General features: G+C 40.9%; 1 protein-coding gene across 1 annotated transcript in view; it reads right to left on the bottom strand.

Moving 5' to 3' along the window:
• The window catches only part of PTPRM (protein tyrosine phosphatase receptor type M), an 812,937-nt gene that overhangs the window by 49,375 nt on the left and 747,561 nt on the right, over positions 1–16,001 (bottom strand). The window contains exon 24 of the mRNA XM_044921209.1: positions 4,331–4,428. Coding sequence (XP_044777144.1) covers positions 4,331–4,428 — 98 coding nt within the window. The remainder of the gene's footprint in view (positions 1–4,330; positions 4,429–16,001) is intronic.

The following is a 16,001-nucleotide window of genomic DNA, read 5'->3' as shown; positions in this document are numbered from 1 at the left end:
ACGTGGGGCTCGATCCCAGGGCCCTGGGATCATGACCCGAGCTGAAGGCAGACGCGTAACCAACTGAGCAACTCAGGCGCCCCTCCCCTGCATACTTTTAAAAGCTGGGATTTCCATGGTTACTTGTCCGAAGGAATAGTTTCCATCCCAAGAACCAACAGTGACTATACTATATGGGGTGGGTCCAAGTGCCTGATGGAAGGAACAGACCACCACCACATGGCCTTTATTTTTTCTTTTTCCAAAGCCAGGTGACTCAAAATGCAAATGCAAATATGTGCAATTTGAGGTGGTGAATAACTTTTAAGGAGTATGGTCACGGCGAAAATAAGGCACCGTGCCAGCAGTTTCCAGTTCTCTCTCTCCTTATCGTCCACAGGCAGTCAGCAGGTATTTGTGAAATGAACGCAGGATTCAGAATCCACCAAACATACATTTCGGGGAAAGAAATCCACGTACACGAAAACAGAGATCTTCTTTAGCCTAGCTCTTCCATGTTAACCTAGCATAGGCTAATTGCTCTCTGACACTGAGTTGGAGGAAATCTCCTTCATTCATTTCATTGGGCAGTTACTGAGTGCCAGAAGGCAGAGACCAAAAATTCTGGTGGTGTGGAACACTTATTTTTCAGGAGTCATTACTGCTTTCACAGCAAAAGAATGGGATGAAAAAGATAACTATAGACATCACTGTAGGTCTTGGTTTGTTGGTGGAAAGGTAAGGGTGACACTAATACCTATATTTACGAAGTCCTCAGAATGGGCTGGGAATTTCTCTAACCACCTGACGCATAGAAATTCACTTAATGTTTACAAGAACCCTATGAAGCAGGTACCATGACATCCCCACTGCCCAGGTGAGAGGTGGGTGGCAGAGAGGTTGGGTGGCCCCTTCTAGGCCAGGTATCCAGTGAGCACCTGCCACCCCAGTCTCTAAGCCAGCTCCCCTGCTCTGTGTTCCAGCAGAGGGAACTGAAAGTCAAGAAACAGTTTTTGTACTTTCGGGACATAAAATATTGCTTTGTAAGTTTTTATACTTCACGTATTGGTCTCCTGGTATCTATCCCATTGTCTTATCACATTATATCCTTTATCGTACAGAAAGTTTTCCATTTTAATATAAGGTCAGATGTCCCCGTTCTTTCCTTAGAACGCTGAACCTTTGGTATCTTTGAAACATTCTTTAAAAAAAAAAGGTCATAAATATTTTCCTTCATATTTTCTTCTAAAAGTTTTATTTTATTTTTATTTTTTTAAAAGATTTTATTTATTTTTTGACAGAGAGAGAGACAGCGAGAGAGGGAACACAAGCTTGGGGAGTGGGAGAGAGGGAGAAGCAGGCTTCCTGTGGAGCAGGGAGCCCGATGCAGGGCTCGATCATGACCCGAGCCAAAGGCAGATGTTAACGACTGAGCCACCTAGGCGCCCCTCTTCTAAAAGTTTTAAAGCTTAATTTATAGTTAACTTAAGTTTTAAAGCTTAATTTAAAGCTTTATTTGGTATTCATTTTTGGATGTTTTATGATTTTTTCTTTTTTGTCCACATGAATAACCAAATGTCCCAACTCAACTGATTGCGAAGCTCATGCTTTCTCCACATATGGCCATAGTCAACATCTGGGCTATTTTGACCTGTTGGTCTGTTTCTCTCTTCCCAATCTGTGGGACTTATAATTTTCTATTTTCCTATGTCCTTGTCTGGTTTTGATGTCAAGGTTATACTAGTCTCCTAAAATAAAGTGGGGGAGCAGTCTTGCTTTATCTCTTCTCTTCAAATAATTTTTATAAGATCCAGATTCTCCATTCCTTGAAATATTTAGTAGAACACACCTGTAAATACATTTGGGACTGGCGCTTTTCCATGGGTCAGTTTTTAACCATAATTCACTTTTAAATTAATGTCTGTTCAGAATTTCTGTTTATTTTTGAGTAAGTGTTGGAAAATCATATTTGTTAAGAAACTTACCTAACTTATGTCAATTTCAAATTTATTGTTAGTTACTATATTATCTGTTAGGATAAAAGAATCTTTATCCTATTCCAAATATCAAGAGCTTTTGGCTTTCTATTTTTTACTTCAGATTGCCAGATGTCTGTCTAGTTCATGAATCTTTTCACAAAGCCTTTTGATTCTGTTGATTTTTTATTATTGTTTCTTTGCTTTTTACTTAATAATTATCTGCTCTTCTATTTATTATGCCCTCTTTTCTTTAGTTGTACTCTGTTCTTCACATATCTTCTTGAATTAGATGCTTAGTCTCTCTCCTTTTCTAACAACATTTAAAACATATACATCCTTTTAGGTACTATTTTATTTGCACCCTATAAGTTTACTCTCTGATACTTCTTTATTCATGGTTCGAACTATGTTCTGATTTATATCAGGGCATTTTACTTTGACCCATGGGTTGGTGGAAGTGCTTTCTCACCCAGATCCTCAGTGAAGACTGATCTACCTCCTTTTTACTTCCCGGTTCTGGTGCCTGGCTGGCTTTCCTCCTTCTGCCTCCCTCCACCTTCCCCTGGACAGTCCCTTCTCTGAGTGTCTACCTTTTGTGACAGCCTCAGTTCAAATTCCTAGTCCTGCACAGGCCTAAGACATTATCTCCTGTTCTCAGTGGGCTGTAAAACCCAAGATCCATGATTGTGAAGGTTGAGGCCCGCCCCCCACTCCCTCCAAGACTGATCTTCCCCACCCACCCAGCCTCCAGAGAATAGTGGCTGTGTCCACTCTCTGTCTGGTCCTCATTCTTCTGGTTTCTAGCAGTTTCCTTTTTTGAGAGCTAAGCTAAACATTTTTAACATATATATTTACATTTACACGTGATTTATATGTATATTACATACAAACATATGAAAACACATATTTATATTTTATCTAGAATTTCTAGATGTTCGTAGGATGAGGGTTTTCAGATTATTTAGTTTGCTATTTTTGCTAGCATTCTAAGTATCTCCCACTTCTTAATGTCTCTCTTCTTGAGTTGCATCTCCTGATACTTCTGAAAATCCTTTTTTGGAAAGAGCTTTATTGAAGTATAATTGATATACAATTACAACATACAATGCTTCATGGGTATAACTTGATGAGTTTCGACATATACGTACATCCTGATGGCATCACTATAATCAAGGTAATAGACATATCCAATGCCTCCCCAAGTTTCCTATGTCCCTTTGTTGTTTCATTTTTTGTAAGAACACTCAACATGAAATGTACCCTCCTAACAAAGTAGGTGCACAAAACCATACTGTTAACTATATAAGCACTATTTTCCCCAGCAGATCTCCAGAACTTACTCATCTAGTGTAACTGAAACTTTGTACCCACTGAACATCAACTCCACATTTCTCCCTCCTCCCAGCCCTTGGCAACCACCACGGTATCCTCTGCTTCTATGAATGTGACTATTTTGGATAATTCATGTAAGTAGAATCATGTATTTTGTGACTGGCTTATTTCACTTAACATGATGTCCTCCAGGTTCATCCACATTGTTGTAAATAGCAGGATTTCCTCATTTTTTAAGGCTGACTGAGAATCTTAAGAAATAACCCCTGGATGGCGTCTGCCCCCATATTTCACTTCTAGGCTTAATCTCCAGGCTTCCCTTGCTGCTGAGGGTCAATCTCAGGTCAACCTTCTCTAAGAAGTAAAGGGTTCTTGAGTAGAACAGAGCTATGGACCCTACTATAAAACAAAGCAACTGCACCCTGTGTATTTTCTCATTTTTAAATTTCACTTTGGAAATAATCCCACCACTACCGAGGTCATAACTATGGAAGCATTTCCTGGTTAAACAAAAATAGCTCTCATTACCAGTTCCTCCAGACAAAGTAGTACAAGACTTTGGGCGCAGATGATGATCTCTGTTTTACAGTTTAAGAAACAGAGGACCAGGAAAGGAAAAAGTAAGCAAGAGGAGATGCGGGAATGCCCTGCTAATGATTGCACCCAGTGCTGTACACTGTTTTTAGAGTCAATTTTCCCGAGTTAGAATGCAGTCGTGTCTAATGCAGCACCCATTGAGTTTTGACACCCAACAACAAGTGTTTGTGCTTAGAGGTGTTTTTGTGTGCTCAATAATAGCCAGATAACAACTGCTTTTAAATCTTGAGTGCCTTTCCTGTCTGTTGCTATCACAACAAATGAAAGCAATTCAGTCTATGTTTACTGATAATTTATAAGCAAGTGCAGCAAGCGATAGGAGGCGGTGCAGTAGTTCATGATTTCTGGAGTACACATGATACTTCAAAAGCCTATTCTTGCCTTACTTCATGTTACCAGCTGAGCAAGGAACACGTGGCAGTGTATGTGGAGAGCCGACTTACCCTTCCCACTTCCACGAGGTTGGTGACCATTATGATGCTTGCGGTGTTTTCGTGCCACACCATCCTCCAGAAGTCATAGATGGTCTCTTGCATTGGTCCTGCAGCAAAATGGAACATAGGCCTTTTTTTTTATAAGTTTGCAACTGGAAAATTTCCGGGGCTTGCAAGTAAACTGACTAATATCCACAGGCAGTCCCCTCACTCTTATAGATGGACTTGGCTCTCCTTTCTAGTGTTGATGCAAATGGGGACTCTTTCTCAAACAGCACCTATAGAAATACTGAATTTTTCATTCATGGTTGAATTTTCTCATGTCATCAAACGTATCTGCATTTGAGCTCTTTCTACCCCTCTTAAACTACTGCTGTGAAAGAAAGTTATTTCTCCATCATTTAGCTATTTATCTCCATAATACTCAAGAGTTAAATTTTTAAAAAGTGGTTAACATTACTCTTCCTGCTAACAACTGGCAGATATCCCAGGGAAATGGCAGAAAGAATGAAATGAGCCTCTATAGGAAAAATGGCCTTTTCTTGTTTCTATATTTTTCTTATTCTGTGCTGTCAGAGTAATCCTTTTTTTTTTCACCTGACTTCCAAAAGTGAGAGAGAAGTTAGACTTTTAAGCAGTTGTACTTCCTGTCACTGAACATGATCAGCATCTTGGGCTCAGCTCTTGGGATCTGAGTATTCAAAAGCTCTTTCTTATGGACTGGGAAGAAAAAGGGGAGACAGGCATTATAAAACGTCATTTCTATAGGCACTAGCAGGTACAGGAAGTTGGAATATAAAATTTCTTTGAATCCAGATTTGTAAAAACCCTAATCTCTACCTTATGCTCATGCATATTTGAGGGTGTAAGCATCACAGTATAAATCTTTATAAGACAAGCAGAAATGCAAGGAAATGAGAGGAGTGTAACTTCAAAGGCACGAGAGTCCCATGATACGTGTGGAATCATACAAATGTTCAGGCACATGCTGGGACCAGGACCCAATCATACCATAGGATCTTGACATTACAGATTACTGGATTTGAAGCTCAAATATTTGGATTTGAGATTTGCCTCTGTCTTTTAACTGGCTGTGTGATTTTGGACAAGTTAGCCACCGTGAGCTTCAGTGTCATCATCGTTCTTTATCTACATACTGATTTCAATACACTTCTCAGGGTTATTTTGAGGGTCCATGGAGTTAACGCATACTCAGGCATTTTATAAAGAGCAGAGCATTAGAACAAAGGCAAGGTGTGTTTAAAGATATTTATGAATGGTCCTTCCTTGGCTAAGGTTTGGACACTGAGCAATGGTGGCACACCTGGGGGCCCCCTTCAATCACCTTCCATTCATCTTGACCAATTATCAGCTGGTTCTTGTGTAATTTTTCTTCTCCTGCTTTGCCATCAAAACCTCCTTCCCATCTGTCCACAACACAAGCTTCTGTCATTCCTCCTCGCTGCTCTGACTACACACTCACCTTTCCTGTGAAAACTGACTCCACCTCCTGATGTCTCTGAGGCTCGTCCCTTTATAGGACCATGCACGCCACCTCTCACAAAGCTGTGCCTGCCATTTCAGCCCATGTCCCTTGGCATGTGTGTGCCATTCTCTTGATGTATGGGCTGAAGATTTCAATGACTTCAATCTAAGGTTACAGAGGGGACAAGTAAACATTGGATCTTCTCTATTACTACCTTTCTAGCTCGTGGAAAGGAACATTCACAGCTTGTCACTTATTCACAAGAAAAAAAAATACCCCGAGTCTATCTTTGTGTAAACAGATAGTCTTCCCAGCATAGCCTCCAAACAAAGGGGTAGCCCAGACACTTTCTGCTTCCTTCACTAGATACACAGGCCTGTGCCACCTACTCTGAAAGTTCCAGAAACGGTTCTGATGACAATGGTTATAGTGGATGAATCAGATACTCCAGCATCATGGAAGGCGTGTGCCTACAGAAGAAAAACTATCTCTCTCTTCAGTGCCCGAGATGAGTCACCCCAGAGATATTCCAGGCTCAGGGCAAGTTCCCAAGTGCAGCTCACTTACCCTTTCTTAGCTTTAGATTCCCTTGTGATAACTTCATTCCAGTTCCCCCTGGAGGGAAACATGGCTGTTATGGTTTACAATTTCCTTAGTGTGTTTACCTGGGACATGGCAGGAGCTCAATGAATAAATGAATCAGTCTGTATACATATGTATAAACTGTATTATTTATTATTAAAATGTATCTAAATATTAAATAATATTAATATATCATATATGCACGAATCCCCTCCTCGACTGATGTTTTGGAGATTATCTGTAGAAGCTGGAAAGCACATTGGTTTTACTCCTTTCCAATTCATTGAAAGTGGGGGGGCATCTTTTGCAAGGGTCTCTTCAGAATGAGAGTGATAATCATGCAGGCCTCAGAATGCTGTGATGGAACTGCTACCAACCACTAAGCAAATCACTCCTCTGTTTCCCAGACTCAACGCTTTGTATCTCAACTCAGCCCATTTCCCTAGGTAGCCAGAATACAGTTCTGGCCTCCAGTAACTGTTCTCTACTGAGGACCATGGTTCTCAACTCTGGCTGCATATGTGTGCAGCTTTTAAAAAGTTCTTAGATCCCCTAGTTCCACCCACATCATTGCAAATGGCAAGATGACATTCTTTTTGATGGCTGAGTAATATTCCTTTGTGTATATATATACACCACATCTTCTTTATCCATTCGTCTGTTAATGGACATCTGGGCTCTTTCCATATTCTGGCTATTGTTGATAGTGCTGCTATAAACATTGGGGTGCAGGTGCCCCTTTGAATCACTATGTTTGTATCCTTTGGGTAAATATCTAATTGTGCAATTGCTAGGTCATAGGGCAGCTCTATTTTTAACTTTGAGGAACCTCCATACTCTTCCAGAGTGGCTGCACCAGCTTGCATATGCTAAGCGAAATAAGTCAGTCAGAGAAAGACAAATACCATATGATTTCACTTGTATGTGGAATTTAAGAAACAAAACAGAGGGTCATAGGGGAAGGGAGGGAAAGATAAAATAAGATGAAATCATAGAGGGAGACAAACCATAAGAGACTCTTAACTCTAGGAAACAAAAAGGTTGCTGGAGAGGAGGAGGGTGGGGAGATGGGTAACTGGGTGATGGGCATTAAGGAGGGCACGTGATGTAATGAGCACTGTGTATTATACGAGATTGATGAATCACTGAACTCTACACATCTGAAACTAATAATACACTAATGTTAATTAACTGACTTTAAATAAATAAAATTTAAAAAAATTCTGAGATCCTAACCCAAAAGACCTGATTTAATTGGCCTGGGGTGAGGTTAGGTCTGGGTGTGTTTTCATTTCTCTCCTGGTGGAGAGATCCACAGCATCAGGAACATTTGGCGCCATTTTCCAACCTATCAGGTGGTCTCATATGGAGATGTAATGTAATGATTGCTTTGAATCTACTGATGAGTCTAACTTTGTATACCAGCGATTTGAATCAAGGAATCCCATTTCTCTCTGATTTAGAAGGAACTTCACACATAGAATGTCATCTGGGAACATGGCTATACCACCTCACCAAGGGGCTGAGGCAGTTAAGGTGATAAGGTTGTTGTTGTTGTTGTTTTTAATGTTTACATAACTACATACGGGTTATCTTTAAAACAAAGGGCATTTATAAGCTTTAGTGGCTCACTTGGTTGATATAAATGGTAGTCTTGATGATTTTCTTACCTGCTGATGTTAAAAAAAAGATTGGAATAGACTAAAAAAAAACCCAATTAGGATAGAAAAGTTAGACCAAAAAAAAAAAAAAAAGATTGGGATAGAAAAATGAATTAGGTCATTGTTCTATTCAATGCTAAAATCAGGACAGGTATCCAGAAGAACTAAAACAGCTTGGGTTAAGATCTGAAAATGAACTTGAATACAAAGATTATTCTAAGCAGATCCCAGAAAGAAAACAAACAAACCAACCATGCAATGCGAAGGTCCCAAGTCCCCAACACCCCTGATGCGGTTTTGCTTTGGTCTTCCTCATCTCTTCTCCCCTCCCGCCATGGGGTAAGTGCACCATCAGTATTTGAGAGCAGCCCTTGGTGACACACCATGTAACCATCTCCCTGACCTGGTCACGGTGGGAGTTCACCAATAAAACTGCTCGGGGGCGGGCACTAGAGAGTCTTCTTGGCTAATGATTCAAGATATTTTCATGAATGCTCATTCAAATCTTGTTTCTTGTTTTTGTTCTTTTTGGAGGGGGGATAAAAGAAAAAGGAAGGCACCCCAATTCAAGGTTTTTAAGGCAACATTGGTCAATCCTGTTTTTCTTTTCTCTTTGAAATTAGTCAAATTATACTGAATAATATATTTCAAATTATCTCCTGAGACACGGATAAATTCTGACTCAGAGATCTATGTCTTCTAACAAAATCAAAAAGCATGCCAGAGGCCGGGGCGGGGTAGGCTTTGCTGATCCCAAGGGCCACTCCCTTTGATTTTGGCAGCTCCTGGTGGGGGTCTGAGAGACCCTGGCCACCAGAAGCCTACAAATGCATGCCCGGGACACAAGGCGGTTACCCTGGCACCCACGCCCTCACAGGGCTAAGATTTGGGGGGAACATCAGTGGAGGATCAGTATTCCTCTGCCTCTGATGTCTGTCTCCCAAAAGCTGGTGTGGCAAATGCCCTTATCATGAGGACAGTAGTAGGTCACTGGGGATCGCTCCCAGGCTGGACAAACGACTCCCAAGACAAGGAATCTACAACAACAGACAATGGACTCTGAAAAACCTCCCTCGCTCCAGGGACCAACAGTGGTGACCCACAGCTGTGGTGACCCACAGCTGCGGTGACCCACAGCCCCGCTGTCTGATTTCTGCAGGCTGTGGCTGTGCCTTACAGATGTTTGTACAATAGGCAAGAAGGTGATTCTCAGCAGTCGTCCCCTCGTGGGACTAAAGCATCTGAAAGGTAAGGTCTCGAAATTTCAATATCAGGCCAATAATACATTCCATTTCCCTCACAATAGTTGGCTTACACGGACCTCTGCTGAGAAGAAAATGTACGTGGGGGCCATTCTGACCACCAACAGGCCTGGAAGGAACAGCAACAACAAAAAGGTCAGGGAGGACTAGAGCGCAATTAAAAAAAATGAAAGGCAATGAAAAGCATAAGTGAAAGCCGCTCAAGGATGGGCTCCATTGTGTTCAGATGAGTTCTCTAGTTCGTGGGAAGTGAGAGAGATTAAAAATCATCATTTCAAATCTTGATAGAAGACTTGTATCTCTTCTTTTCACATTCTAATTTCTCTACATTGTGTTTTCTGTGTTACCTAGCGCCACCCAAGAGGTCAAGGTCCTTAAGCTCATGATGGCATATTAAGAGTTTTTTGAAGGGAAGAAAGGTAGTACACATTCAAATTGCGATCCATCGTAAATAGAATAATACCTAACTTCTTTGGGGCACTTGCTATTGCCCAGGTCTCATGTGAAGTATTTTATGTCTTATCTCATTCAGTTAAAAAATTGCAATCCTATGTAATTGGTGCTATGGTTCTCCCCCATTTTACTGAGAGGAGGGGAGGCCGAGGAAGTCAGGCACATTGTTGAAAGGCACACGACTAGTGGGTTGTCGAGCTGACCTTTGAGGTCTATCCCACCGTGTGACACTGCCTCCGTGCTAATGTCAAAAGCACCTCAGAAGGGTTCTAGCTGACAGGTGTGTGTGTGTGTGCAGTCATCACAATCCTGGCAAGAAGATAATAGAAGAAAACCCATGTCAACCACCTGAAACTACCTCTTCAAACGTGTTTTTTCTTTTTTCTACCAGGTTGATTCCTGCCTTTAAACCTCCCATGGGTCCCGATGCCACAGAATCAAATCCAACTTCTTGAGCATGGCCAGTCCCAGTCTCTTTCTCCACCACCCCAACCTCTCCTACATCCTGAGCTGCCCCCACTCAGGAGCATTTTCCACAGCAGACGCCCTCCTCCAATTGCTATCATCCTTCTACACAGGTGTCAGTTTAAGCCTGCAAGTCCCGTTGTCTCAGCTTGGCCCACTGAAGGTCACCCTGTCAGGCAGGTGTTCTGAGACCTGAGCCATGGCTCCCTGTTTCTTCAAACATTTACAGTCAGTTGTGATGCCAATGTTTTTAATGCACGTCTTCCTTGGTGGTCTGTGAATGTGGACCTGCCCATTCAGGTTACAGTTTCTCTGTGCCCAGTGGTCTTATACCTAGCTTGCTTCCCTCATTCATACCCCCTTGCTGGCCCCTGGTGGGAATTTGAGTGTGCAGCCTGTATCTATAGGTGAGCATTCAGCCTGCTCTGTGCCAGGCACTCCTCAAGGTATAGAAGGGATGCCAAGGTGAGTGATAGAAACATAGCCCCTACTTTCAAGAAGCTTGTACTTGTATAAGGTAGAGATAAGTCAAGAACATATCATCCTCTCATTTAAAGGAAGTAAGTATCCTAAGATACTTGAACTTCAAACTCAGCTATGCGCACCTCTGGAGACACACCAAGATTTTCCATGAGGCACATGACTAGTTTTAAAAGGATTCATTTCTAGATATATAACTCTACGTGGATGCTACCAAAACTGATCTCCCTGAGAAGGAGCCCCTATGCACAGTGGTCTTTCTCGCACTTAACAAAACCCTCACCCATTTCAAATACTACGATGGGGCACTGCTCACGTATACAACCTACAGGTCTGAAACAAAGCAATCGACTGAAATATTGGCTCTGAAAATATACTGGGCTTCCTGCCTTCCTTGTCTGAAACGTATTTCTATTACGGGTAAAATCTGATGTTAGAAATGGGGATATTTTTTTAAATAATAGGAACATTTTATTTCTTACATAATGCCATTCAAACCTGTGCTTGATCATATTAGAGACTGGGGTATTTTGGTTCATGTTGGGATGGTCTGAATTCAGAACACTTGAAGCAGTAGAGGCTAGTAATGTTTATTCTTTTTTTTTTTTTTAGAGGGGGAGGAAGGGCAGAAAGAGAGGGAGAGAGAGAATCTTAAGCAGGCTCCATGCTGAGCACAGAGCCTGACTCAGGGCTCCATCTCACAACCCTGAGATCATGACCTGAGCCGAAACCAAGAATCGGACACTTTACTGACTAAGCCACCCAGGTGCCCCTGGTAATGCCTATTCTTTTAAATGCAAGTGGAATGTTTTGCTGGACCACCAAATTTTTCTGGATGAAACCCGTGGCTGAAAGTTTCATGTGTTTTCTTTCAGGTTAGACATGCTTCAATCCGTAAAGTAGTTAAAATATATTTATCACATATCATAAAATATTTATTCTAATTATATCAATCCTCATTTTATCTTAGAAAATATTTTAATATTGTCTATCTCCTTTTCACAAGTGGGCTCAGTGGACTGGAAAGCTGAGTCTAGCTACCAAAAGGCCAAGTCCAGAGGGAGCCGCTGAGCTCTCCTGCAGGATATAGACGGATGTGTGTCTATGGTGGAGGGACCTATTTCATTTATTGAACAAAAACTCCCAAGAAACAGGAATATGTTGAATCTGAAGAGTAAAAAAGAGTAAATAAAGAGATGATGCTCTATATTGATTAATGAGAGGAACAATTTTTGACTATTTTACTCTAGATATATTAAAAAATGTTAAAATATTCCAAGGATGGCTCCCTGGGCATGCAGGTGGCTGGCAGAGACCAGAAGTGGAAATGTCCAGGCAGTGTGGAAATGTCTGGAGTCCTAAAGATAGTGGCAGCATGGCTCCAGGTGGTGATTCCTCTTGAGCAGCACACGGAGTAAGGGGGTGCGAAGGTCAGAGCAGCGGTGGGCAGGGTGACAGCCCTCTGGGTGGCCTCACACAGCTGGCACACTCAAGGTTACCTAGTGCAGAGGCTCACATTTGAATCAGACTGGGGAGACTGAGGCTGCCCTTGGAGGGAGTTTTGGATGAAACTGAGCAGGATTATTGCTGTCCTTAGTGCGAAGGAGCCAAGCGAGGGCCCTGGGCTGGAAAGGGGACCCGGGAAGGGAGATGACAAGGATGGTGAACAATGAACTGAGGCACGATGATGAGCTCCTCGGGCTAGGTGTGGTTTCTGTATTTACCATCGCGACTGTGTAAATTTCCACTTTAAGATGAGAGATAGGTTTAGGAGAATAAATGCCCTTGAAGCTGGGATTGCAACCCAGGACAATCCAGCTGTACTTTTTAGATTTCAGAATGGCCTCGGCAGACTGGGCGGGGGTGGGGCTTGTTCGTGAACGTCAATCCCCCAGCTGTGACGTGACTGGTCCTGGGTGCGGGAGGGGTGGCTGTGCGTGGTGTGGGGTACACACTGAACGGTGGAAGTACAGACGGAAGGGGCGGGGACCCTACGGGCAGAGTAGCTGCAGAAAACCTAGGAGTCCTTGCTCTGGGCACTGGCCTGGCTTGGGCTTGGTCAAGTCCTACAGCATCCAGTTCACTCCATTAGGACTGAAGACGAGTGAAGGTAGAATTTGGATGTGGAAAAAGATCAGCCTAGGATTTATGCATTTATTTTAAAGCTCTTGCTCATAAATAAAAGGGTCCTAAATTTTTGATCCATTATTGTTATTGTTACTGCTGGCAATAATCTAGAATAAGTATTATGAAGTCAGTTATTCAACATTCAGAGCATTAGATATCCCTTCAGTGGTTTCTGAATAAGTTTTTATTACAAAACTTATATGATTTCTCAATATGATTGTTCCATAGCACAATTATAATTTTACATTTGGTAGCTTTTCATTTGTGCAGTAGTGAAATGTAAAAGGTAAAATATGCCACCATGTGTTATGGACTGTATCTGCCTCGTGTGTGTCACAAAAGTGATAATGGTGACCCAGAAAATAGTCAGCTTCTGCATTAAAAATCCTTAACAACACTTATTTGATAGGTGCGTTTGCTCTTCCCTGAGGCTACTTATGTTAAAATCATGGAATTTTTATGAATAATTTTTGGTTTCAGCTGTGGAACGTGGAAACCAAAGTTGAGATGGCTAGGTGCATGAGATGTGATTTGCTCATTTTCCTGAATTGCTAAGAATATCCTTACCCCCCACCCCCGAAATTACCATTTAAAAGAAACAATACAAATCAACTAAGGAATCAGAAGCAAACACTGAGGATTGTTCTATGATGGGGAAAACTTGGGAATACTTTATTTAACTTAAATTCAAAAATATAACTAGTAGCATGTTAAAATAGGATTTCTAAGGATAGCTCTACGTCCAGAATTACAGGGTTCAGAATGTTCAGCAGTCTACTGGAATTTTCATTTAGTGACAGTAAAAGAGAAAATAGGCACTGGAGCTATAATAAAATACACCTTTTTAGAAGCAGAGTCAAAAGCGATGACTAAAATAATGACATTAAATAGTGTTTTCAGCTAATAATTTCAGTGGTTCGCACACAAAGATAAACCCCTTCTTACCCGGGAGTCAACTTTCCCGCTGCAAGTCTTTTCCCTTTGCCTGGCCCACTTAGGTGAGCAGCTACTTGCCAATTACCCCTTTTATTCTAAATTGGCTCACAGGTGTGTGTTCTTATAACCGAAAACCAGGCATGTACTTCCTGCCATATCCATTAGTAACATTTCCCCTCAAACACATAATCCACATGTTGATGTTTACAGTTCACTCATACCATTCCCTAAAATTGTCCTTTGAAATAAGAAAGTGTGCCAACACTGTGTAAATATTCGTGGCTCTCCCTAGATGATTAGTTTCATGGAATGTTGGTTTCCAGGTGCATTACTAGAACATATGGAATCCTGATTGGACACCAAAAGGTCATATCAGATTTAATTAAGAGAAAATTGGTACAAAACAAACACTAATGGATAGACAGGCTGCACACAGATTCTAAAATAGCCCAGGGAAGCCTCTGTCTATCGCATGAGTCATAACCCTTTAAACATTATCTCTATTTTGGTTAATAATGTGTCTTTCATCTTATTCATTTATTCAATTAAAATAGTTATAAAATATTTAAAAACAAAAATGATAAAGAATAACATAGTACTCTTTGCTATGTCTTAATAAAGATATATTTAATCACTACCCATTTTCCGCCTAAGAAATATAAGGCACTTGGTATTTTAAAATTCTAATCTCTCCTTTCCCATTTTTCATATTCATATTGTCTAGTATCTTAGTTCCAATGTGAGTTCATCCTACTCGATTAGTCATTATTATAATTCCTTTCTTTTCTGTTGTAAATTTTTATATACCTTCATTGTTTTTATTGTGGTTTTCCCTAATTTATCTTTGCTAGGATAAACTTCCTGCATTTCCACACCACTCTTAACTATGTCTCAAGTCACAGCAAAAATAAAGAAGCACATTTTTAAAAAAAGTAAACTGGAAACAAAATGAATCAAGTATTCTGAGTATTTTTTCCTTTCCCCTACCAGGAATTTTAAGACCGTTAAACAAGAAAATAAATGAAAACAGTAGCTTTGAGACCTAAGTTTGTCATAATATTTTTAGAAGTTTTTTTTCCTTAAACAAAAGCTCCATGTGTTTTAAAATTAACTAGCATTTAAAAATAAAAATCTGTAAGATCACCCTTGGAAGTCTTCAAATAAATTTATCTGTCAAATAAATAAACAAAATCTTTAAAAAAAATAAAGGTTTTGAAAGTGATATAAATGTTTTAACTGTTTTTTTTTTTAAAGATTTTTTATTTATTTATTTGAGAGAGAGAATGAGATAGAGAGAGCATGAGAGGGGGAGAGGGTCAGAGGGAGAAGCAGACTCCCTGCTGAACAGGGAGCCCGATGCGGGACTCGATCCCGGGACTCCAGGATCATGACCTGAGCTGAAGGCAGTCGCTTAACCAACTGAGCCACCCAGGCGCCCCTTAAATGTTTTAACTGTTAAGAAAAGTTAGAAAAAACTCTTTCTATGTGTCATACAAAAGTAGAATAAGGTAGTCTGATTGTGTTGCCAGGAAATTTGTTTTGGAAACTTGTTAATAAATTATTGGTCAAAAATTTAAATATCCTGTTTGCTTTCCCCTGTGTGAGTAGTGAGGCTTTGGGGGTGGGTCAGGGTAGGAGTCACCTTCACTCAAAGCCATGGGCATGATTACTCACAAGTAAAGTGTCTGTGTTTTCTTGACTGCATGTAAATATTTCACTGGCTATCTCCATATTTTTTAAAGAACACAACCATGATACTGTTATATAATTTTAAAAGGAACAATAATTCTTTAAATTCATTGTGCACTGATTAACTATTTCCGCGGTCCTTTTCCTCAGCTGACACACAGTGCTTGGGGGACACCTGCATTTCCTGGGACTCTGCTGGGTGAAATGGATCTCAGAAGTGGTCTGCAGGAATTCCTTTTGGCTCAGCTCTACACTGTCTACTATCTCTTTGGTGCAGATTATAACTGACCACTTTTAGGCATCTGGTCAACCACTAGCCAAGCAGAAGATGGTGCCTGCCTAACTAGCCCCACCCAACACAGACAGGCTGAAGAAGAAGCCCAAGAGCACACATCTTTCCCTTTATTCCCCCCACTGCTCCTCTGTCATTATTATTCTCTTTTCCACAAGATCATTTCTCAGCCCCATCTGTTATCCAGTGGTTTCTTAGCCTTCCAAAGCTCCTCTCTAAAATATTCTTGTGTATTCTTATCTCAGAA

Source organism: Neomonachus schauinslandi, chromosome 14 (assembly GCF_002201575.2).
Source record: "Neomonachus schauinslandi chromosome 14, ASM220157v2, whole genome shotgun sequence".
NCBI lineage: Eukaryota > Metazoa > Chordata > Mammalia > Carnivora > Phocidae > Neomonachus > Neomonachus schauinslandi.
Note: the sequence above shows the minus strand (reverse complement) of the source record. Positions and strands in the feature narration are given on the sequence as shown.